The following is a 25,501-nucleotide window of genomic DNA, read 5'->3' as shown; positions in this document are numbered from 1 at the left end:
TTCCCCCCTACAGTTTGTAATAGCCGGACTTGTTTCCAGCCTGTTGTTCAAATATCCAGCGTTGCTGATGGTGAGTTTAGCAACTTTTTAAAGCAACAGTCTTAAAAAAACATCTTAAAACATCTTAAAAAAAAAAAAAACAACAACTTATGTGTGACTTTTTGTCATCACAGGTGTCAATCGCAGTTAACTGCGGCTGCATTGTTGTAGCCGTTATTGGTGCCATTCTGATAAGTGTCGACCTGGCTCAGTGGAATCCACATGATCCATTTATGAAAGTAAGAACATCACCAAAACTGATTCCAACACATTTATCAGCAGAATCTCACATAAATACTTCCATTGTGACAATATTGTATATTAATGATGTTTTTTTTTGTTTGTGACAGATTGAAGTGATGGGGCTGTGCGTGTTGTTACTGGAGGTTTTCCTCTCTACCGTCCTCTGCTTCTGGTTCTACAAAGAGAAAAAAGCAAAATGATTAAGCTGCTTGTATTGTTTAATCGTGGTACGGTGAAGCTATTTGTGCACAGAGAACTGTGGAACTGCATGCTTTTAGAGGAGACAGTGACACCTTTTATGCTTTCATGTGTGGCTTTGACTTGGTTGCCTGTGCTAGAGCAAAAGCCCCTGCAGCGCAGCCCGAGCTGTGGTCTGCGTCTGATGTTTTGACACGGACTGCAAAATGCAAGAGCTGCGGTAACAAAACGTCAGTTTCCCCCCTTGTGAGAGTATAAACCACATTTTACCTCTGTGTCTCTTTGAGTAACGGTGATATCGGGTCTCCCTTTGCATTGTGTCTGTACGCAGAGGGCTCTCTGTGTGGTTTTGCGTTCACACTCCAGCAGTGGAAATATTTTTGTCACTTGTTCTGAGGCATATTCACACATTCACACATTTATCTTTATTAGCCAGGGTAAAATAAAAATAAAAAGCTTCAGCGGCAGTCTTTAATGTGTTGGAGGATTAGACGCAGAAACAGCTTTAAACTTTTTATTAATCTGTACAAACATGTAACTCAGAAGTCACGGGAATACAATGCAGCAACGTCTGAATGTGTTTTCTACTTTATTTGCAAAATACATCTACAATATAAACACACAACTATCTCATTGAATCAAATGTACAGACCTCTGACGTACCATGACACGGACATATAGAAACATAACATCATGCGTTAGTCTAAGTGATATACAGTATTGTCAGAAAATGCTATTTTTCTGTTTGAGTTTAATTAAAGTCTTAGTGCTCCAAAAGTCAAGTCGTCCTTATTTTCGTCTTCTTTTTCTCTTGTGTGAAATTTGCTGTGCGACTTGAAAACTTCACAACTGCAAAAAAAAAAAGACAGAAAAGCAAACATAAATAGCTTCAATGATTGTACATCGAAAATACACACAGAAGTAAAACTTCTACTTAAGCGAACATGCTGAACACGCTGAACATGCTAAACAAGGACAAAGCAGAGTTTTTGGAAGCAAAATATCTTGTCAAACAGTCATTTACAAGGTAATGTGATGTTTGAGTATCACTCAAAATAAGCTTCATATGAGGATGTGCATAAAAAGGATTAATCACATATTATTATTATTATTATTATTATTATTATTATTATTATTATTATTAATAATAATAAAAGTAATAATCATAAAGCTTTCTCCTCTCTAGATAAGTACTAGTTCCTGTGTTACATAGCAACGATAAACAGGTATAATAAACAAACAATTCTGGAGAATTGAAATGAATTTAAATGGAAAATGTTGTGCACTTGTAAAGTGTTTTATCTCGTCTTCAAACCACTTTTCACTACATTCAGCAATTCTCAAATCTTCATTCACAAAATCCTACCTTTTGAAACTCCTTCAATCTGCTTAATCTCTTTATTTCTGCTTTTAACTTATGATTTGAATACTATTTTAAAAAGATCTAGTTGTGGAAAATATGTATAAAATACTACAGAACTAACTAAAATTTAAAATAACAATAAGAATAACGCCAAGGAGTGCATAGTATATTTTTAATTGTTAAGGGGATCAGGGATGAAAATAATAATAAAAAAAATGTTTAAAAAAATTAACCTAACCTAATATAAATATAAGCCTAAACAGTAAGAAGAAATTATGAATTAAAACAATAAAATAAAAATTCATATAATGATATTTGTGTATTTAAATCAGGGCAAAGACAGAGAAGTTGACTATTTTAAAAAAGTACATATATTGTTCTTATTGCTCACCCTATTAAGTTTTATTCAAATACAATACGTTTATATGCACTGCAAGGTCGTAAAACACAGATGCACAACAGCATGCATGTGTTCAAACATGCAGAACATGAGCTTCTGTCATGGGTTGTGTTTTTCCCCCCTGATGTCGGATCCACAGAGAAAAACAGGCGAATGAGGCAGCAGAAAGTCAGAAGCTAACAGGAACACACAGCCAGACAGAGGAAGAGTCTGCTGAATGCATCTGGACACATCTTCATGCAACACAAACATCGACACCAAAAAAAACAAAAACACTTTTAGTAGTCAGGCCAGGAGTTAATGTGGTTGGAAAGAGAACAATACAAAATGTCCACTGCTGTAACTGAGGTTACTTACAGGGCTAAACCCCACCAGTCAGACTACTGTGGAGAGGCCGACCGCTACATGAGTGGCTGCTCTCTGGTAAAAGCAGAACAGCAATGAAAATAGAAGTGGTGTGAGAATCTAACATGTATCTAAACCTCCAGGCGGGAAACATTTACAGTACAGACAGTTATTTTAATAATGACCCCAAACTGTAAGCATAAAATTGTCAAACTATTATTAAGAATAATAATTGTTATTATTTAGTATTAGCAAAAACAATAAATTTCAAATGCATCCAATTCTCACTTTTAAAGTCTTTCATAGTTTGCTACAATCAGTCTTTGAAAAAAAGGAACAATTCAAAAACATCAGTAAAAGCCTTAATTTAAAATCCCTGAATATGATAATGGTGTGCAGCCTTAGTTACAGCCTAAAAAGATGGAACAAAGAAGCTTCACATATTTAAAACTGTTGAAATTTGGCTCATACAGTTTTTAGTCTTGTTAAATGTTAAAATACTAAAGGTTGTCCTCTGTTCTTTCTTCTGATTTTTTTTATAGCTCTTAAAAGCAAAACTTCTGCCAGGAAACAAAAATGGACAAAAGTTGATGATGTGACTTGCAGTGTCATTTAGCCGTTTGCTCTTGTGCAAACTCTGCATCCTCGTTTGAAAGACTCATAAAATGAACCTCGAATGACCAGAACACAGCTCAAAGTACAAAAATAAAGAACATGAATGTGTGACAAAAATTCCCATGAATTCACAAACTTAGATAATTTGTCCTCATCTTACTGTAAAGCAGATGGACGAGAAACGTTGGATCAACACTTTCATCAAACTGTATTACACTTCAGCAGAGATCTCCAGAGCAGCTGCGACTGCTCAGGCTCCACATTGTGGCTTTATTTTGGACAAAAATGAACAAATAATGTTACATAAGCTTTTCATTATCTTTCAGTTACAGTGTTTGTTCAAACATCCAAAAGAGAAGTAAAATTGGACACATTTTCAATATCAGATAGTCCTAAAACTCAAGAAGCTAATTTTTTTTCTCTAAGCCTCATGTAGGTTTTGCAGCTCTAGACAAATTTTATTTAGTAGCACCAGGGGCAAAAATGTTTCTGTTGGACTGGAGCAAGTCAGAAGACATGAGCCCAACATTAGAAAAGAAATGTGGTGCCTTTGCAAACTCATCTAAGGCACAGAGTGCGACTTCAGATAAAAAGGCCTCCAGAAACAACAATCAGTCAGACACTTACTGCTGTGATGAACTTGGTGCCCTGCGGCTGGAGGTCTTCATCTTTGTGGAACATCGGCGTGGAGGTGATGGAGGGAGGAGGCGTGGAGGAGCAGAGGAAATCAGGCGACTCGTTGTTGTTGTTAAACGTCTCCATGACGACGCTGGGAGGTCCAGGGATGGTGAGGGTGCTCAGCCCTGTGACGCTGTCGCTGGAGTTGCACTGGGAGGAGGACGTCTCTGAGCTTTCAGTGACTGGCACAGAAACACACAGAGTAGATCATACAAGGCAGAAAGTATAAAATATTTGAAGGCAAAAGTTTTCATTTACAGAGCTAAAGCTTCGACATGTGTTTGCGTTTGGTAGCTCCTAGTGGTAGCACCAAAGAAGACACTTTCTTTATTCTGTCAGTTTTTAAAAAATACTTCAGCAAATGCTTTGAGAGTTAAAAGAAAAACAAGAGAGAAGAAAAAGTAAATCAGAAAAAAAAAGAGCACTGTAATCATTTCTAAAATCTTAGTTTAAGCCATTTTATCTGAACATTCAAATGAAGTATCCACTGACTCATGGAGGGCCTGCTGCTCACGACGTCCTGCTCCAGCTCGTCCTCCTCTATGCAGTCGTACGGCCACTGGGCGAAGGACGCCACGCTGCCCATTGGGAACAGGTGTGGGTGAGGGTGGGACGGCGAGGAGTACAGGTGGAGGTTGAGGGAGCCCAGCAGTGAAGAGGACGACTGGCTGCTGGAGGAGGAGGTGCTGCTGTTGGAGATGGTGGAGTGAGGCCTCTTGAACGCAGCGCAGTGCTCGAACGACGACACCGCGATGGACGCCCGCGTCCGACACTCTGTGGGCAGAAAAGAGAACAGAGACGATGCCTGAATTGAAAAGGCAAAAGTAATTTCCAATGTTCAGAAAGGAAACTAGTTTTCTGACATGGATTAGGTAATGTTTTAAAAGATCATTTTGATTTGGCTTTAGTAAAAAAAAAAAAAAAAGTTAAAACTTTATGATTTTTGATACAGTGGTTCAGAGAGTTTGTTCAATAGCTGGCCAGAGAGTAACTGGGTCTTAAAAACATTAATTCTCAAACGTTTGATTTCTTTGACATTTTTACACATTTCCTTTACATATTTATTTCGACTGGTTAAGGATGAAATTATCTGAATGAGTCTAACAAGACGGATAGTGCGGATAAAATGTTGACCACTCACACCTTATCTACAGAACCTGTCCTTGCAAAAACCTAAACTGTCCCTTTAAGGCTACAACGGAAAAAGGAAGATGAGTAAAATCAGATTAAAAGAGCACAGCTCACCTGTTCCCTTCATGATGTAGTCAATGGCTCTATCACTGATGGCTGCATCGCTGGGTTTAATGTCCATGAAAGGTTTATTTCCAATCCCCATGGAAACCATCTCCTGCATACGCAGCTCTAAGATGAATGAAAACAGGAATTGGACATTATTTTTCACCTGAAAAGAGTCAGATCGCAATCACAGGAATTCAAAATAATTTTTTGAGACCATCTGTGTGAAAGTTCAAATATACCCCAATAATATAAATGATCTTAGCACAAAAAATACAAATTGGAAAGGATGAAATGAATCCATGTGGGATGAAAGAAAATTGCAAGTAGAAGAATAACTTCCGGCTTGTGATGGTAGGACAGAAAAAGCTTTTTTGCACATCTCTGTCTACTCCTAACATTGTCTAATCATAGTGAACAACTTAGCAATGTTTTTTTTTTTACTTGATTTTAGCAAATCGGTGTAAAAATAGTCACAGATTTTATGTGCTGTATGGACACTTTTTGTTTGACTTTGTAACCCACCTCTGTTTCTGAGGGCCTGCCTCCAGAGGATCTTCCCAATAATAGCCGTCCACACTGCCTTGACCTCGGCCGAGCTGGCCTGGAGTATGAACGTGTCCTGGGACTTCCTCCGACGGAACCAGATCTCAAAGCGAAGGCCGCTGTCACCGACGTTTTCCGTCATACCTATTTCTGCTGTCTGCACAGGAAAACACAGAAAAGTTTAACTCAAGTCAGTAAACGGTGGCAGAGATACATTTGGAAAAACCCCGAAATCTTACTTTGAAGGACTGCTTGTAGATGTAAATGTCGTATCCTCCCTCTATCTTCTTGGTCTTGCTGAAGAGGATGAGGTCCTCAAACAAGAAGACGTGGCGAAGGTATTTCCTGCGTCCGCACCAAACGATGAACTCATCCTGGCAGCGGAGCTGACCCTGCTCTTTCAGGTTCACCTGGAGAGGAAGCATGGCCGCTCATATGCGTCACAGAGAACAATGCAGTTCCTCATGGGATGAAAACAAGATGACTTCCATTTCAGAAAATAGCTCTGATGACCTCTCAGTCGCCTTAGTTATAGAGACGTGATTTAATTCCCTGCAGCTTACTCACGTCGCAGCCACGGATTGCATCCATCGCCAGCAGGTCGTTCCCGTGCCGAAGCTGAAACCGCACCATCTCCTCAGCAGTGCGAAGGTCACTCAGCTCCTGCTCCTGAGAATAGCTGCACTCCTTTATCAGATCTTTGAGCAGCAGTGCGTATTTGCTCATCCTCTGAATGGGCTTCAGCAGGTAGGACGCCAAATCCATCTTGTCTCCGAGCTCCAGCTGCTTATTCTAGGCAAACAGATACAGGAAGGCAGTTCAAACTTTTTTATCAATGGGTTTCTTTACGGCATGCCGATGTGACCTGTAGCTCAACTCTGGGGCCATGAGGAATGTGACCAGAGCAGTTTTAAACGCACCTTAAAGAACTCGTGGCCGTGGCTGCTGAGCAGAGCATCTGACTGCGGCTTATTCTTGCTGTACAGAGCGTACATCCCAAACTGATCCTCCTGCACCCAACGTGAATCAGTTACCACGACTACATCACAGAGCAGCACGCCGTCATTTCAGCCAACAAACACATTAAAAGACCAAGACCTCAGAGTGTGCTGGGAGGCACATGAATTATAGAAAAATTAGGAACTACTACCAATTACGTGCTTAAATCCAGTGATGCCTTAAGCAGAGTTTTAAAAAGTAAAAAATAAAAACACAGAACCTGTACATTTTAATTATTAATTCAAGCTCAAAAGTTAAAGAATTATAGAAAGAAAAAATAATGGAAAAAAATAAAACCTGAAAAATATTGGAAAAATGTGAAACCAAGATAAGGATAAACAGCAAGGCAGAAAAAAACCATGCAAATAGAATTTGGGAAATAAAATAAAAATTAATGATAAAAAAATGAAATAAGGATCACAATTAATAGAAAAACAAAGAACACGACATACAGATTCAATGAATTTGAAAAATAAAAACCAAGTACTACAAATGCAGGACCAAATAATGAAAATGTAATTTATTTAAATTTCTATATTTCAACCTCTTTCAATTATATATGATATATTGCTTTAAAACCTTCTTCTTTTGCTTATACACTGGTAATATAGTATGCTGGCGTATTTTGACAGATTTCAGCTCTCAGTTGTCGACACATTTATTTCCTAAGATTTTCATCCATTTTAAGAGAGCTTTGACTTCATTTACGTCTCATTCTGACTCAGTGCACTTTCACAGAGAAGTCCACTTACATGTCGCAGGAAACAGCTGCTGATGCTCAGCGGAGAGTGAGCGCTGGCCTCCAGCTCCTTCAGGAAGTACTGGCTGTGGAAGTCCCACAGTTTTTCCAGGTTCCCAAAAATGATGCTGCGCTTCCCTCGCAGGTCCTGCGGCAAGTCAAGGCGCTCCATCTCGGGGAAATAGTGCTCAATGATGTAGCTGAGGGAGCGAACGTACTCCCTCTCTGTGGAAATCATTTCATCCATGATGTGCTGAACTTTACTGGGAAACACAAAGATGTGAACGATAAGCACGTAACGCAGCTTACTGTGTTCATGTGAAGTTATTGCCAGAACAACTGGGTTATACCGTCACCTGCTCTGTTTCTTGCCATCTCCGTCGCTGCGTCTGCTGTGTGTCCTTGAAGGTGTGGACATGCTGCGGCTGCGTCCCAGAGCGGGACTGGTCACGTCGGGCCTCAGCAGCTTCTTCTCTGCCGACACATTGTTGGCAACCTCCAAGCCCTTGATGTAGACCCCCGTGTAGCCGTGAACGTGGCTGACGTCCGAGTGGCCGCCGTCCCTCGGGGTCAGCTCGTAGCTCATGGTCTTCTTCATAATCTTCTTCATCGGGTGCTTCCGGAGACGAGTGGCCTTGGAGTACACCGGCTCAGAGTGGCAGGAGATGGTCGAGTCGACGGTGCAGTCGCTGTCCGTGTCATCGAGAGTGCACGAGCTCTGCCCCAGCTTGTTTTCTCTGTCCACGGGGAACGTAAAGTGCGTCGGAGATGAGACGGAGCCAGAGGGGCTCCTCGAAAAAGGCTCAGCAGAGAGACTCTTGCTGTCCTCAAATGTAAGCGGGATAATAGCTCCGGGTATGTGGAGACACCCATTAGCGCCAGGAAGTTCCGGGGGCACGGCGCAGCTTTCTACAGCCAGTGAGGAATCCCCCGCGCCGACGGCGCTGGGGTTCTGGTCGGACGCTGAGGCTCGAGCCAACGTCGCTTCCAGCTGCCGCTTGGTCTGCTGGCAATTGTGCCACATGGAGTTCCACTGCTGCAGTTGCTGGGGGGACTCCAGTGAGAGCACCATGCTGTTGAGAGTGCTGAAGTTGTCCATGGAGAATTTAGATGCTTCCGCGCAGTAATCCTGCAGGATTTTCACCACAGACGGTGAAAATGTCTGATCGGGACCGTCCAAACTCAGCTGGTGGAAATAATCCTGGCAGTGCTCTATCCACTGCTGCGCCTGAATACGTGAGGGAAAGCATTTCACTTGTAGAGCAAAAGCATAAGCTGAAATGGGTTTATTCAAGTTATGAATGGCTGATGTTGATTTGACAATTTCAACCATTTAACTGTGACAACAAAAAGAGGAAAAAAAACCAAGAAAAAATTCTGTGTACTTTTCATAGCAACGCATAGTGAATTAAATATGGATATATTTTCTTAAAATTGTTTGACTAGAAAAAATAAATACTAACATATCACTTGACTTTAGGTAGAATTAAAAAATTATTTCTGAAACTCACAGAGTCATAGAACTCGTACAGGTTGGTTAGGACTTCTAACTTAGCCTTCCTCTCCTGTACTCTGCTCAAGACGGAGGCCAGACGTTGTTTAAAGTTGCAAGCAGCCGATTCTGGAAGGGAGCTGGGATTCTGATTCAGGAGCCTCGTCTGGAACTGTCAGGAAAAAAAGAAAAGACTGCATGAGAATGACGTGTCTGAGAGCAGCCTGTAAGAGATAGTTTGGATTTTTCAGGTGGGCTTTCAATGAAAAGACATGAGTAGTCCGTATACTACATGCAGCAGGCAACAGAATTGGGGAATTGGTAAAAAAAAAATTGCACGTAAATGTTAAGCTAAAGGCTTCTCTGAACGGGAGGAAAACTGGGATAGGTTTCAGCCTTTAAGCGTTTATTTTCCTTTTCAAGGTAGTACTGTAAGTAAGATACTACCACAACATGATTCAACAGAACCATTTAGAGGTCGTTTCTTTTGTAGTTTTTATTTACCTCTGACTCCTCCAGAAACTGCTCCAAACTCTCCTTCATCTCTTTTATTTTGTCTGTAGACAAAGTTACAGATTCCAGAGGTAGAAGATGCTTCTCTCCCTCTACGCTAAACCAGCGCTTTATCTAGAAAGAAAAACACATAGTTCATCCAAGTAGTTTTTTAAAAAATTTTTATCAACATCAAAGAGTATTTAAGGATCTGGTGGAAAGGGATGTCTGAATCTGAACTCACCTGTTGTGTCTGCTCCTCAAACTTGTGAAGCTCCAGCAGATCCTCCAACTCTTTCTGCGACTTGTTGGACAGGATGACCAGTTTATGAACCTCTTCGTCTACTTGGTTGTAGAGTGCATTCAACACCTCAATCGCATCTCTGAAAAAGCAAAATCACCAGGGTTGGTAATTTACATTTTCACGTCACGAGTCCCAAGCTGTCGTCTAATTGTACCTGTAGTTTTCATTCTCACACGCCTCCTCCTTCCTGATGCGAGCGAGAACAGTCCCTCCCTCCAGACGCAGTCGGTTCAGACTGGTGTCGTCTAGTACGCTCTTCATGAGATGCCTCTGCTGCTCCAACACCTCAGACACCTCCTGAGTGGCAAATTAACAGATTTCGTAAAGGAACGATCAGAACGTTTTAACATTTACTGATACAAACACAAACTTCTCTTCGTTTTGTTGGGATTTTAGCAGATAGACTTACACAAAGTTGTTCATAATAGAGAAGTAGAAGGGGAGTAATATGGTTGTCATTTATTTACTAATAAAAATCTGACAAGTGTGGTGTGCATTTTTTTATTTAGCTGCTACGAATCAATACTTTGTAAAACCACCGTTTTGGATGCAAAAATGGGAATACTTTTGAATGGCACTGTGTAATAAAAAAATAAAGTCAGGGTTAAGAAAAAAAACATCAGACGTACAAATTTGTCCCCTGAGGGATCACTCAGATGTTTCCCAAGCACACAAAGCTTCTTATTGTATTCAGGCGAGTGCTTCACCTGAGAGGTCTTGAGGTCTCCAGAAACACTCAGAGTCCTGATGGACTCCTGGAGGAAGCCGATGGCTGCACTGCAGCTGCTGGCAAAGGGCTCAATTTTCTGCAGGAAAAGAAACAGAAAAGAAAACAAACCGAGACAGCCGTGGATTAATAGTGTTACCACAGTCAAAACGAAACTATTGCCACACGTGAAACTAATCATGCTTCGACAAGCTCGCAGGCTTTTCCCTATAATTGTTTGCAACATTACAATGATCTTCCTTTGTATTTTTACTTGCAATAAAAAAAAACTAAATAATGCTAACAACAAAAAAGAAAAGAAAGCTTTTTTTTTTTAAAGCTTCTTGAGACTCGTAAAACCGGGTTAACAGATGTATTTACGATTCTGGCAACAGAAAAGGTGCCTGCGTCAGACGCACTTGTCTGAAGCTGATCCAGTGGTTGTGGTCGTAATGATAGGTGCCCTCCAGGTCTCGTGTCAGCTGGGTTTGGTCGATGTGCTTCAGCAGCGCCTTCAGGGATGAAAGCGTCTCAATCTGTGCCAAGGAGGAAAAAAAAAAAGGGTCTGAGTCAAGAGCATGTCGCTAGTCTTGCCTCAGAGAAATAGCAGATTTAAATGCCTGCAGGTCAATTCCTGCACGCAGCTAATCTCACTCATCAAATCATGCAGTGAAAAGATGAAAGAGGAACAACCAGACATCTTTCAGACGTATATAAATAAGTAAAACAATTAGACGTCACTTTTACCTGTACGCCAATATCCCTGTCCAGTTTGGCTGATCCATCTTTGTCCACCAAGAACAGGATTGAATAAAGTGCATTCGGTACTAAAGACTGAAAAAAATCGAGGACAAACTCCAAATGAAAACAATGCATTATATTCCCATATAAGTTTCTCACAATGAGAGAAAAAGAAAAAGACTATCTTACATCACGTAGAGAAAAGCCTAACCATAACATGATGATATGTATCGTTTGGCTTTAGCTGCAGCCAACCAGCTCCCAGCCGGTGGTTAAAAACAGACAAGTAAAGACAGGCCTCGGTGCGAGAGCCCTGAGGTCAGACATTTTTTAAAATATGCCTTGGAAGTGCAGGCACTATACTCTTTAAGGTGTGCCTCCTCAAAAAAAAGCAAACAAAATAAAAACACAAAACAAAAACACAAACCACACGGTGTCGGAGTCCGAGAGGCAGAACAATTGCAAACGTGTAAGGAATGAGACGTATCATAGCTCTGGTGCGGAGACATAACATTACAGACTTTTTTAGCAAGGCGGAGAGAAAAAAAATAAAGCCTTTGGGTGTGTTGGAGGGTAATTACATACTTTCCACAGCGGGCTCACCTGAAATTCAAACAGAGATGACAACAGAGTTGGGACAGGCTGCTGTCTTCTGCTGTCTATTATAACAGCCAGACCTTGATCACGCCTTTCTTTCCTACAACCAGAGAGTTACGGTTAGTGTGCTGCCTTGATCCAGCACATGATTGCATGCAGTTACACAGAAATTAATACTCTCTATTCTAAGGCAGCAAAACCCCTTTATATGTGATTATCTTGTGCTGGGTTTAGAGACATTTTATGTTTGCTTGACTAACATCAAAGACATGCACAATGTTCTCCGAGTGGAGGAATGCTGAATGCTGGACAGACGTCTCCAGCAGCAGACGTGTTTGGGTACTCCGTTCATGAACAAAATGTTCCAATATGCTGCTTGAAAGAACCAGTTTGTGCAGCTTGTGAAAAGACAAATGCAGAGATCACTTATGTACATAATCTGTAGTTACTATTCCAATTTGGCTGTGTTTAATGGTGCATAATCCTGAACACGTGACACATACCTCAGAGTTGAGTGGTAGTAGCCCAGTAAACACGTTACATCGCTGACTCTGCATGTGTCAAGCGCCCACACCTCGGCTCTGGTGCACACCTGAAGCACTGGTCTCCCTCCACGGTCTCGGTTTCCTGGAAAAAGAGAAAATGCATCTCAGCGCATTTTGTTGGGATTTCAGTGTAATGAAATGATTTTCCAAAATAACTGTGACACATATTTGCATCCGACCTCCTTTATCCTGACGCCATAAATTCAATTGCCTTTAACTAGTCAGTAGAGTATGTTGTTTCATCTAAAAAAGCTGCTCTGTGAAGGTTTAATGGTCTGTTAGAAAACATTAATGAACAAACAGCATCATGAAGGCAAAAGGAAACACAAGACAGGTCAGCAAAAAGCTATGGGAAAATTAAAAGCAGGGCTAGGTAATCAAATTATGTTAAATTTGATTAGTCAAAGGAGAACATTGCACATTCCGTGGATTACATCCTCCCTATGGTGAAACATGTTGGTGGCAGCATCATGCTGTGGGAAGGATTTCCTCATATGGGACTTAGAGCCTAATCTGAAGTGATATAAAGATGGATGGAGCTAAATACGGGAATGTTATTAAAACTATTAGAAGCTGCGAGATCCAGCTTGCAGAAGTAATTGCAGTGAAATGTATGTTAGGGGTTTAACACAAGGATGTGCCACCGTTTGTAGATTTTTATTTGTGAAAAATATGTAAATTAACATTTCTCATTGTTGTTATCATCTTGCTTATAATTATGCAATATTTTTAGTTTACTCCAAGAAATCACAATGAAATTCTTTGAAGTTTGAAAGCAGTATAATATTTCCAGTAAAACATGCGTCTTCCTCTTGTTTTCTCATCTTTCTCGTCTTTAGCACATAGGAGCTCAGATGGCAACATGAAAGGTTTTTTTTTTTTTCATTGAAAAGGTAATTGATTGCATTTGAATGCGGCCAGCAGTTTCAGACCAAGTTGGATTTTAAAAAGGTTCAGAGTCCAGTACATCCTAGACAAGGCTTCGACTTTGAAAACCCGGTCTTACGTTCAAAAACCTGGACAATATTGATTTTGTTTGCAACAATAGCACATTCAGATTGTTATCTCCTATAAGTCCAGTTTCCCAAAAGCTGTTTGGGGATAACTTTATTGGTGCTAAGTAACAAAAAGAATTTGAGGAAATAGTGTCTTTTCTCTTGCTATTAGTCACAAAGTGCCAAAAAGTATGATTTTAAATGGTTTCCTTTTTATTGTCTGTTACATGTTGATGCTTGACTGATTTAAATTAATTTGAATACAGGTCTTATTCCTTAATGACTAATTGGTTAAATACTGTATTGAATTGAAAATGCTCAGTTATTGGACCACATAAAAACAGAAAAATCTAAAGAAAATTTCTAAAAGGCCTTCAGAAAGAACAAAAAAAGAAGACATGGAAAAAAAAAATGAAAGAAGCCTAACTAACGAAGTCAAATTAATTTAAAGAAATACAAGTCGGCATTTGAACAGCGCTGCACATGCGAGACGAGCTCACTGGATGCAGAGAGTTTCCTACCTGCTAGGATCACAGCCCTTGAGGTGAGCAGCTCTTGATTGATTTCTGACATCAGTTTGGGAAAGGCCGGATTATAATCACAGGAAGATCTCTGAGCAGAACCTGGACTTAGGGTAATCCCATTTTCAGCTTTGGGACTCTGTGATTCTTCAACACTTGTTTTGTGCCGTCTGATGTCACTGCTAACGCCGTCGGTACGCTGACCTGTAGAGGTAAGCGCAAACGGTGAGCCCAGCTCCGATAGGTTCCTTACTGAGGTTTACCAGTGTTCAACTATAGAACTAAATTAGAGGCTTCCCTTTTTACTGTCCCTTGTACCTTGGAAGAAGTGGTTATTTGTGGAGAATTAGATGTTATCTATAGGTGAGTTCACCCTGAGTCATCAATGGGACCAGGTGTGTGGTTTTTCTGAGTCACAGGTGAGTCTGGTGTTGTTAGACTTTCATATTTTTACCTTCGCCTGTTCAACCCAGTCAACCCGGAGGCTGTGTTTACAGGAGTGACGGTCTAACATTCCCAAGTGATTCCACACATCACAGCCTTAATTCATTTCCAGAGGGAGCAAACAAACGGGAAACAAACTCCTGGGTGCCTTACTAAATGGATACTAATGTCAAAACACAAGAATTGCTGTTGAGAAATAAGTTAATCAGTAATAAAACAAATACATCAAATTACTACATTTCTGTTGTTTTAACACAAGTGACTCAAGTTATCCGATGTTGGTGGGTAAATTTAATTTAATTAGACAAACTAGGTGAATCTACTGAATAATTTCATGATTAATGTTTTTTTGGTTTCTCATAAGTTTTAATAACCTTGTTCTCAAAACATCAGGCGTCACACAGTCTCTGAAAACCCCCTTTTCTTTTCTTCTGGTGTCAGACTACTACTTTATGATCGGCTGAAAATTTAACCTTTGGAGAGGTTGAAACGTAGGAAGTTCAGAGGGAACTCTGAAGTGCTGCACAGCAAGAGAAAACTCTGGTCATTGGATTTTTGAGTGTACAATACGAAAAAAAAGTTGTGCGATTTTGAAAGTGCAACTTTTTAAAAACTTTGGTGTGCCTCGATACCAGTAACTCGTGTAAACTTTGTTATAGTATCGTAAATACAAATTTGAAAATTCAAGTAATTGTTCACACATACGTCACCAAACCGTTACTAATAACGTGCTGCACCCACTCTGCGGGTAGCTCTGCATGTCTTTGTCAATGATTTGATGGATGACTGTCATCTGTTGTCTCTTTAACCAGACTGAGGCCTCTGGTATTGTCCTGCTGTGCACCCTGACAGTAAACCCTCCATGATCAGCCTCTATTGTCTTTAAACAGTTTGTGCATTTCCTGTGCGACTGCGTGACCAGGACTGTGTTTGCAGCACGTTTCCTAAAATACTTTGTTTTGAGAGGAAGTGACCGACGTAAAGCAAAGCCGCCCTTTTATCATCCTGTGTTTTTAGGCAAAAGGTAATCCTAAATCTGCACAGGATCGTTTTTTATTTGAGATAAAAACCGAGTTTAAGTATTGCAAACATTTCCTGTCATTATGAGAGATTCGGCATCGGGCTGGGTTTTTCTTTTCAAAACAAGCAGAAGTCAATACAGGTAATGTTTCTCAACAACATCACCATGGTTTGAAAGCATTTTTTACCCCCCCTGAATCCCCAGTGACTGCTTGACTCACAAAGGAAACTTTTGTAAAAGAGGGAACCTATCTGGGATCGTCGGTGCATCCCCCGGCAACCCGAATAGCATTGCAGCGTCATCTCATTGGGGTCCCTACGGTCAGTTTACAGGGTTTACAGGATCTTTTGTAGGCTTTGAATTACCACTGTGAGAAAACTGGCTCTGCAAAAGCTGAAATACTACCTCGGCAAGAGTGATGAGCTTTTACTGCAATGTTTCAGATGATCGACAGTTATCCTGTCATCAGGAAATGTCTCTCTAAGCAATATTCCTGGTCGCGTCCAGATATTTAGCAGAACACACACAGTTTTCAGTGTGCGCTCACAATTCATGAAAGACCCAGTGCCATTTAAAAACAACACGATTTCCGAGGTGGGACCCTCACATCTCTGTTTTCCTGTGCCACCCATCGCAGACCAACAGAAAACAAAACAGACTAATGGCGGGAAAGAAAACACAGGCTTGGCTCAAGCGCTTTTTTCCAGGGTAGGGCCATACATGCCTCCCTGAATGCGCCAAAGAACACATAGCGTGGGCTTTAAAAAAAGCCAATCACTCATTAATGAGACATTAAAGCCTCAGAGACATAAGCTGTCTCTACTCCGACTAGAGAACCAGCCATTGGATGAACTGTTGCGACTGGTCCTGCTGCAGGGCATTACTGCACACCCTGCTATTAGTTTGAGGTTTGTCATGCTCAGAGGGCATTACTTGATGAGTGATAAGTCATCATGATCCAAATAGTGGTAGAGAAAGCAAAACTTGTCAAGCAGTCATTAGAATTTGAAAAAGAGAAATTAAGTCCCTTCATTTAGGTCAGAAATGCATAATTTCTTAGTTGAAAACGACTATACAGATTTGGGGAATAGTTAGGCACTGTGATTTTCTTGTCAGGAATTAATGCACATTTCAGAACAAAAGTATTTGCTGTAAAAGCAAGGCGTACATGACGATAGCTAAGAAGTACAATAACATGCCAGTGAAGGAACATATCATAATTACTGCTGTGTAATAAACTTGTGGTAAACTCAATTTGTTAGATAACTGTACTGCAGTAATCTTTACCTCATCATTTTCCTAAGGTTTCCTGAAAAAACACATTTAGCATTTAGTTACTTGCTTTAACAGGAAGTTCAGCGGCTGCTGTGTTTTACAGCTAAAAACATCTAAACGGGTAAAGAAGTAGAGCGCCTCAATAAATTTTGTGTTGCTAGGTCATATTTTATATAGTATCTTGTTTACACGGCATTGGGGCACATTATAAGTGCGACATTCAATGTGTTTTATTGGGATTTTATGGCATGATGTTAATAATTGCTGCACCAGGACATACCCGAGTCCTCTTTGCTGCTTTTCTTCTCATTTCCAGGAAACACAGCCTCCACATCCAGCTTCCCAAAGCGGAGCGTGTAACCGTTCATCAATTTTTTGGGAGACACGCTCGTTGAGCCTCCAGAGGAGGATCGCTCTCGGTGGCCTTTGACCTGGCCTGCCTTGTTAGTCCTCTCCAGCGACTTGGAGCGCCTGTCTGACCGCCTCTCGGTGCTCCGTAGCCCCTTCTGCAGGTAAAAAAGAGGTGTGCTGGGCCTGGAGTCGTCGCTACTGAGCCAACTCCGGCTGCCGAACTTCCAGGTTAAATGTTCTCTGGGAGAGGCGCGGGTGTCAGGGCTGCTGCCCGGTGTCACGGCTCGCTCTCTCGAGCCAGTGCCATGTTCAGGGCTTTCTTCCAGAATGGATTCAGAGCTGGACCCGAGGGTCATTGGGTTCTGCAGGGCCTCCATGTAGGATTCCCTGAAACGTCTCCTGCTGCTTCCATTTGATCCAACAGAGTCTCTCGGGCGGCGTCGAAGGTCTGGAGTACTGAGATCCGTATCGAAGGAGAACCTACTCGACCCTGATTCTCGTTTTCTTCTACCAGCGTCGTCATCTCCTGTTTCTTTACCAAACTCCTCTATGTTTCCCTCTATTTTAATGACTGGTGTTACTGGCTTTTCCCTACAAACACGCTGGTTTTCACCACTTGAGTCCTTGTGGTTTGTCTTTGGCGTGGTGGGCTCGGAGAAGATGGAGTCAGCTCCCAGAGACACCAGGGACTCTCTGGAGCTGCGGTGGCTGTCCAGCGTCCCGGTGGAGCCGCTGGTGCTGCAGGTGCTCAGGTGACCCCTGAAGCTGCCTCTGCTGCTGCAGCGAGCTTGCATGATGGCGTCCGCCGTGCTGCTGACAAACAGCGGGTTGACCACGTTCTTCCACGGCGTCTTGTACACGGCCGTACCGGTGGTGAGTAGGCAGTTCTGTAGAGGGTGCAGGTTTCGATCTCGTGTCACATTCTGCAGGAACTCAGCCGTGAAGACGCTGCCATACATGCTCTCTGGAACGGGGATCTCTGCGATGGCCTGCCCGCTGGCAGACAGGCATTTTATCACCAGCTTCGCAGCTTTGCGCCCCAACGGAACGATCTGGAAGTAGAAGTCTCCTTGCTTCAGTCGAACCTTATGCAGCGGTGCAAGTTGCAGGACGACTTTCTCGTGAATGCAGAGCGGCCATCCTTCGTGATAAAACAGTAGGCCTCTGAACTTTACCTAAAAGAACGGAGAGACGTCAATTAATTTTAGATTTCCTGAAACGTATTATTATCGTTCGTGTTTTATGTCTCCCAGCACTTGCTCTGGCTTCAATTTACATGTGCATAGCTGCTCAAACACATGTTTAAGTGTAATGGAGGGACAAGATGCTTTTACAGTACGTTCTGGCTGAATCACTCACAGCGATCATTCGGCTTAAGACAAAAAAAACCTGTCTGATCAGGCCTGGTTTCGCAGCAACCACAACACAAATCTCTGCTGTGACAGCATTAAAAGAAGAAGAAAAAAAAAAAACAGACCTAAAGATTCAACGCTCAAGGGTTGGTTTCTTTCACTTCTTATGAAATCCGAGGGAAAGACTGAGGAGGTGATCTCCCCCTGAAAGCTCTCATATTGCCTGCAGTACAAAGACTCCCATGCACAGCGATCTGTTCTCAGGGGCCAGGCTTATGTGAGGCTATTGCTCTGTGGCTATCGTCACAGTGCAATCAGCAGAGAGTTGAATACAGAGGAATAAAGTTTCAGTGCTTTGGTCTTAAGAGTCCTAACTCGAGAGAAAAAGAAATATTGAGTTTCACTTTGTACCCCTTTACCTTTGTTTCTCCCCCCCAAAAAAAATTCTATTTCTTTTTGAAGTCATTAATCAACTCTTTCTCAGAGCCACTTTCGCTATTGAGCAAAACCTTTTAGCCTCAACTGCATTGTTCAATGCTCTTTCTCTCAAATTTCATATTCCCTACAAAAGTTAGGAAGAAACCTGGTTTCATCAAACCTGCAGTAAATCTCTAACTACATTATGCCCCCAAATGGAGGCTGAAATAAATCCCAGCAGACACTCCCAGATTCCTCAATTTGACCGTGTCCAGTGAAGCACTCACGCAGCTCTCCTTTTGGACAATCTGCAGGATCCTCTTGGCAGGAAGCAAGAAGTCGATGAGGCAGCGGAGGCCGTCTCCACGGTACTGTCTCTCCACCACGCTGAAGAGCTGCCACAGCACGGTGGAGGCGGTGGCACTGAAGGGACGGTACAGCGCAGACAAGGTGCTCTGGATGCAGTTGTCCAAAGACTCTGCGTCCTGAGGGAAAACGGGAGGCACAAATCAGAAAAAATATGCTTTTCCCCAAGGCATGCACTGAGGTGAAAACTGCTGTTTGCACAGATTTCTGTCATCATCTAAACGTCTTCCATCTGTAATGAAACATATGAAACATTTGGACAACTACAGTCAATGGTTCGGATTAACCCGAAATAAAGTACAGCTGTTCCTGTTGGATTTATTTTTGACATTTCCACAGTTGCATACTTTATCTAAAACCTTTTTGTTTTTTCCAGAGATATTACAACGGACCAAAATGATATAATTGCACAAATGTATCAATCAGAAGGAAGGCACTGCAGGAATGTACTGCATGTGAAACAATCTGCTGTATTCCAAGGCTAAGCAGTACAATTAAAAGACAGAAGCATTTTACTCCAGACAGTATTTTGTTTGGCTAAAATCAAGCAAACCCTGGTGGAGAAATGCTTTATAATCTGATGGAAACCAAACTAAACCAGGTCTAAAACGCATTAGACTGAGACAACAATCTACATCACAACATCGTACCAATAGTGAAACATGATGGTGGCAGAACCATGATTTGTGGCTTGGAGGAAATTACATAGAGTTTTATTTTGACCCAATCTTGAGGTGTTTGCAAGAAAGTTGAAGATGAAGAGAGATGCAACTTTTCAGTACATACAAATCAAAGAAAATATTACTTTCAGAGAGACAAATAAAGGCTTTGGTATTTATAATGAAAAAACAATGAAAAACAGAAAACTCTTGAAAGACCATCAAAAAAACCTGGGGCATTATCATTTGCCTCCTTGGCAGCAAACATATTAGAAATTGAGTGTGAGTTAAAACTTTTGCACAGCATATTTATCTACACAGAGCAGATAAATTCAACTAAGCATTCGTCTGTAAGCATGCGAGTGCCTGTGCAGGATTAAGCAGAAGAGTCAGGATGTTAGCGCATCCTAGCGACGGGAAACACCTGGTCAGAGCGACATCACCTCCATCACACACAAACAACCAGGCTGGAAAGTCCAGACTGGTCAGACCTTTTAGGCAGGGTTGTAATTCTGTAATAACAACAAAGTCATCACACATTATTTGACTCGAACATGACCTCCTATGACCACCATCCGCCACCGACGGAGGGGAAAATGTTCAACGCTGTTGGCTACAACGTGTCTGATGGTGGGACAGGACATCTGAGAATACTGAGGTCCTGGATGAGGTTGACCTGCAGTGTAGGTTGCTTTTTGCGGATCAGGCTGTGCCCTTCCTCTGATTAGTCACAGCCAAGGCCAAACATCGCCCCGCTATCTGTCCTTCCTGAGTGGAACACAACAGTGGAATAAAGACATCTGTCTTCAACGATAAGCATCCAGATATACGGCCGAACGGCAGGGAAAGTTGGGGCACCATAACAACCGTGCAGCGCGTTGAAGAATGCAGGGCTTATGGGCTGTTATGCTACATTCTTTAGAAGATCTATGCTACATTTACATGACAATATACATGCATAAAATGCCATGTGGAAATCAAGAGACACCCTTTAGAGTTTCAACCTGTAGGACAGCCTATGTTTCACCCTTTTACAGGAATGGTCCAGTTCATCTGAGCGGCTTGGCATCATCAATTAGTGTGAGTACAATTCAGCTCATTTGGATACAAGCTGCGACCCCCGCAACAAGGCATTCATTGTGCACTCCTCCTCTCTAAGTGGCATGTGCTGTACAGTGTTGGTGCCCAGAAACAAAAACGCCCACTTCCATTAGCAGTCAAACATTGCTTTGGTTGAGACAAACATTTCTCTGGGCATTAGTCACTGTTGCGCCTAAGGGGAGAAGAATAAGGCGGTGTTTTATTAGAGGAGCGCTAACAATGGGAGGAAAGCCCTTGCTAGGACTGACTGGCGAGTTTGTGTTCAGGTTTCAAAGGCATAGCAAAAAAACTTGCCAGTGACAGAAGCAGGGTTTTGAAGAACAATTACCTAACAGAGCAGAGATTTGAGTTCAATTGCAGTTCAAAGACAGCTCATCATGCAGGAGTGGCTCTCCGTGTGATCCGGCGCAATGGTGTTGCAACAAAATGCCACAATGTCGATAAATTTGCATTATCTCATTCCCTCTGCGGATAATATCGTTCAAAGTTTGTGAGAAATTTTAGGCTCTTTGGACACAGGCATCACCTGAGAATACTGTCTGCTCCAAAAATAAAAAAAACCCACATATCTACATATATCAGCTGGAGGACTAAGCCAAACCACCAAAGCTGGACTTCCCATTCGCTCTGAGCCACAGAGGAATGCAGTTTTGTGTGTCTGGCTTCAGAGCTTTAGCCAGGATGGAAGCAAAGTGGGAAGTCCCACCCTTTTTGATGCCAGGTCTTTGTAAAACGGCTGGCTACGTTGATGGAGGGGCTGAGGTGGTAATTGTCGGGTTTGGGTTCCAGGTGGGACGGTTTCGTCTGAGTGGTGGGTGAAAACAGCTGTTCGCAAGGTGAACACACAGAGTGATGGATGAGACGGGAAAACTTGAAGGGGAAAATAGAAACTGAGGTTTTATTTGGTTTAAGTTAAATAGAGTTATCTTAGTTATGATAACTTTATTTAACTTTATTTTAGTCATTTTAAAGTTATGACTTTAAAATGAATGAAGATTCAAAACCGGTGCAAAAGAGTGCGACAGTGAGGCTGCTAAAAGAGAGACACAGAGAGTCAGAGGGACAGAGGTGGTCACCGACGCATTTAGTGGGTCACGGACACAAAAGACGTTGCCTACCAGGACTCCAGTGGAGCATGAAGTCACCAGGGGAGTGAAACAGGAGAGCCCTGAAGCCCCCATATAGGCTGCTCACTAACCAACCTGCTAACATCCCTTGAAGGTAGCAGAGTGAATGAAAGGCGGCAGGTTGCTCAGACATGCCCCACTCTGTCAGGTGCCAGGATGCCAACAAAGGAGCGAGGTTAGACCCCCGCTTTGAGCATGTATTAATATTCCTAAGAACATGGTGACGGTAGAATCATGCTGTAGGGGTGCATTGCACTGTTTTCATATTTCTATTTTTAGGAAATATTCAACACCATTTATTCTTTTCCTTCCATCTCAGTGAACGGTTTGATATGACAACATGAGAAAAAGTGAAAAGTGGTTTGAGTAGTCTTCAGACTGACGTAAATTGATTGAGGTACTTTTCCCAAAAAGTTCCCACAGGATTTATCAAAAAGAGTTGACTTATATCTTCAGCTTGGAACTAATGACTTTTTCCAACAGGATGTAAACAGCACTGACAGGATATTGTCCCCGCGCTGAGCGCACAGTCCCAGCAGACCCCTATTGATGTTATTAACATCCTGAAAACACACATTCTTAAAGTTTTCTTGGATGTCTTTGAAAAAATTTAGCTCCTACAAAGAGATGTAATAATGAATGGATGTCCCTTTAATGGCGCGGGGACAGCAGAGACAAAAGGAGCTAACAAACTCTGCTGGTACTTTAGCAGGGTAAATATAGAAAGTGTGCACTCCAAAAACAATTGAGAGGCTGATAAAAGAGGAGCATCTCGGAGAGAAAACAAAGTTAGGACTGACTGACTTCCTTTAGTTTCAAAAAGGTGAAATGAGCCTCATCTAAGCACCAAAACATGTTTAAAGCCACTATTCAACCGATATGAAATCAAATTAAAGGCATATTCATCTGTATTGAACAGGAAAGTAACTCAAAATCAGACATGCTGCTGCGCTTTTTTCTGCTTCACGCATTGCATGTACAAAAAACCATAAGGTATGTTTTGGCTACAGGCCTGGCAGTCATAATATTAGCTGCTTGTGCACTGCTGTATCAAAAACATCTATCTGTGGAATGTCTACAATCATACCCACAGGTTGTCGTTATCAGACATTTCCCAAAATAGTTTTGTTTTCAGCTGACAAAAAAGAAATGAAACAATATACCCGAAAGAGAATTATTGTGATAAAAAAAAGACTTTTGAAGCTCATACCTTAATACTCAGGTAGTTATCACAGCTGCGGGACTTTGCCCTGGGGTGCATTTTGCCCTGTGACAGCATTTAGGCACCAGAAGAAGATCCGAAACATCAATAAATAATATAGTCAAGTCCGAGTTGCTGATCTGATCCTCCACTCTCATGATATCAACTGGTCCAGGTCCAGCTCCATTTTTTTTTCCACCCCCTCCCCTGCCTGCCACTTTCTGCCTCTCCTTCAGCGTGCTGTGCAGTCGGCGACTGGAGCAGACTAACTAAACTCCAGAGCGTGAGAGAGGCAGAGAGCTGCCTTCCCCGTCACTCACCCTCCCTTCTTCTCCCAAAACAACTTCCCCCGCCCTGCTACTGCCACCGCTCCTGCTCTGCTACTGAAGCCTCCTCCAGCTGGACAAATGCAGCAACTTGCAGCTCATCATTCATAAAATACTCACACTTACCTAGCCTGTTGCTTCCAAGCCCCAACATTCAAACAATGAGCGTGCATCGGACTCTGACCAGCTCTTCTCCAATCTCCCCCCCACACATAAAACCCTCGGCACCCCCTGCCTCCAACTAGCAGCTCCCCGCCAGCCCTCTTGCCTCAATGGTCTCCCTTTGTCACCACAATACAAATGGACCAGGGTTTCAGCTTATTCTGCTGCTTTTCAAAAAGAAAAAAGAAAGGAAGACATTAGCACAGGAGCAGCAGCTCAGGTCAGGGTGTATAATAGCATTCCTATTAAATATTGTCACGGTGGAATGCGCAGTTCTTTAGCCAGCTAGAAAATGAAGTTATAATTACCAGCTTTGTTAACGTTCCTTAATAATTACATCTGACCAGCAAAAAATAAAATAAGCAGGCACAGACTCAGAAACCTGGACGAGGGGAGAATGGATCTTCCAAACTGAAGAGCTTCTCATTTCTTTCTAAACAGGAAAGCTATGTGCAGTGAGAATGGGAAGGTCACATTAAGGTAGCCTGTTTAAACAGAGACAGTAGTGAGGAAAAGTAATTAAGTTGGTTTATATTTAGAGAAATGGTTGGCAGCAGACAACAAAATGACCAGAGAGAAACAAGAAGACCCACTGTCACTGGCTGCAGTCACTCAACACTCTCTGCACAACTATCCAATAAAATTGACTCTTTTTTTGTGTAGCGGAGATATTAAAGGCTGATTCACTAAACTATGAAACTATATGTTCTGTGGTGTGATGTTAAATCTCCAAGTTTGTCTTGTTTTAGTCTCTACTCTATAATCTTCAATGTAAACAGAGGACGCACATACCTCATGTATATAGTCCTCCTCCCTCCAGCAGTATGCTGTTTGGACAAAGACAGAGCCTATAATTACTACTGAAACTTCTGAAACAGAAACGTTTTCTGTTTCAGTCTCTTCGCAGTCTTCATTCTCATTTGTTCTAGATAAAAATACCAAAACAAGAAAAGATGAGCTTCTGAACTATAAGCGCAATAATGAAATGAAAGGATGTTTCAGATTTTTTTGGAAAGCGTTAAAGAAACATTAAAACAATTTTAAAATATATTTTTTGATATAATATGCAGCCTTGGTGTTTCATTGCCTTCTTTAGTGATGAATCTTAAAGCAGAGTGGTTTATAGCATCTACGGTTCAGTTATAAAATGACACCATGGTAACTGTTATTATTTCTTATTTTTGAGAAAAAATGTAAAGCTGGATGTATTTCTCAACAGAAAATCTAATTCATGTATCATTTTAATTGCTGCACTTTTCATCAACCCAAATGCTTTCTATTGCAAAAAAACCCACTTAAAAGTTCAGCCTCAACAAAAACATGGACGCGGAGAACCAGAACCAGGAGACGCTAATTTGAACTGATTAGCTTTCATTGCCCTCAGACTTTTCACTGTTACAGAACATGTTACTTTCTGCTGAATAAGGGTAGCTGAAAAATATCCTGAAAAAAACTAGAAGAAGCAAGGAAAACGCAAAACGAGGAATAGCGTCTGTGGACAAATACACAGTCATATGCTGTTAACGAATCATAGGACGTGATCCAGAGGGATTACTCGTGCAACAGTGACGAAGTTCTACTCAAGTTTGTCTTTGAAAAGATGTGTTTTCGTCAGAAGATCCAGAATAACATCTTTCTGTCTGCGTTTACCCACTTCATACAGTGTGTCTTTTTTAGGAATGTGGACATGTCCTCTGTGGTCACAGGAGACGGCATCAGTGTGTTTTTTTTCTCTCGATGACTGAGGTCAGCAGAGAGCCATGCAACACTGGGATTAACAAACTGCATCCTAAAGGCTGAACTGGTGAGCTCATCTACGTTAATGCACAAGTGAAAAATAAATGTAATGATTTCAGTCTTCTTCTATGACAGAAACAAAAGACTCGGTCAGGCTGAAGACTCCGC

The 25,501-nt window shown here is 41.7% G+C and overlaps 1 protein-coding gene across 2 annotated transcripts; it reads right to left on the bottom strand.

Annotated features, from left to right (window-relative positions):
• Window positions 1-980: 980 nt before the first annotated feature.
• plekhg4b (pleckstrin homology domain containing, family G (with RhoGef domain) member 4B) lies at window positions 981-23,358 on the bottom strand. 2 transcript variants are annotated; one of them, XM_008432538.2, is made up of 24 exons: window positions 23,118-23,358; window positions 18,942-19,139; window positions 16,815-18,060; window positions 13,795-13,998; window positions 12,237-12,360; window positions 11,740-11,833; window positions 11,143-11,229; window positions 10,815-10,931; window positions 10,397-10,495; window positions 9,844-9,986; window positions 9,630-9,768; window positions 9,398-9,520; window positions 8,913-9,065; window positions 7,758-8,629; window positions 7,415-7,664; window positions 6,584-6,673; window positions 6,231-6,455; window positions 5,903-6,073; window positions 5,643-5,820; window positions 5,127-5,243; window positions 4,374-4,655; window positions 3,831-4,063; window positions 2,601-2,663; window positions 981-1,329 (listed from the first exon to the last, which is right to left on the bottom strand). In XM_008432538.2, exons 1-23 carry the CDS (start codon window positions 23,184-23,186, stop codon window positions 2,619-2,621), a joined length of 5,259 nt encoding a protein of 1,752 aa, XP_008430760.1. In that variant the 5' UTR covers window positions 23,187-23,358; the 3' UTR covers window positions 981-1,329; window positions 2,601-2,618. The 2 variants fall into 2 exon arrangements, with proteins under 2 accessions (XP_008430760.1, XP_008430761.1); XM_008432539.2 differs by lacking the exon at window positions 2,601-2,663.
• Between the last annotated feature and the right edge of the window lie 2,143 nt (window positions 23,359-25,501).

This window comes from Poecilia reticulata, linkage group LG16 (assembly GCF_000633615.1).
Source record: "Poecilia reticulata strain Guanapo linkage group LG16, Guppy_female_1.0+MT, whole genome shotgun sequence".
NCBI classification, from domain to species: Eukaryota; Metazoa; Chordata; class Actinopteri; order Cyprinodontiformes; family Poeciliidae; genus Poecilia; species Poecilia reticulata.
Note: the sequence above shows the minus strand (reverse complement) of the source record. Positions and strands in the feature narration are given on the sequence as shown.

What these genes read in the sequence shown, in the direction of transcription:
- plekhg4b (XM_008432538.2), bottom strand. Translation starts at nt 23,186, where the DNA reads ATGCTGTCACAGGGCAAAATGCACCCCAGGGCAAAGTCCCGCAGCTGT. An exon ending in AAGGGCTGTGATCCTAGCAG is followed by an intron (nt 12,361 to 13,794) that starts GTAGGAAACTCT and finishes CTCTTTTTCCAG; the next exon opens with GAAACCGAGACCGTGGAGGG. An exon ending in TACTACCACTCAACTCTGAG is followed by an intron (nt 11,834 to 12,236) that starts GTATGTGTCACG and finishes CTCTGGTTGTAG; the next exon opens with GAAAGAAAGGCGTGATCAAG.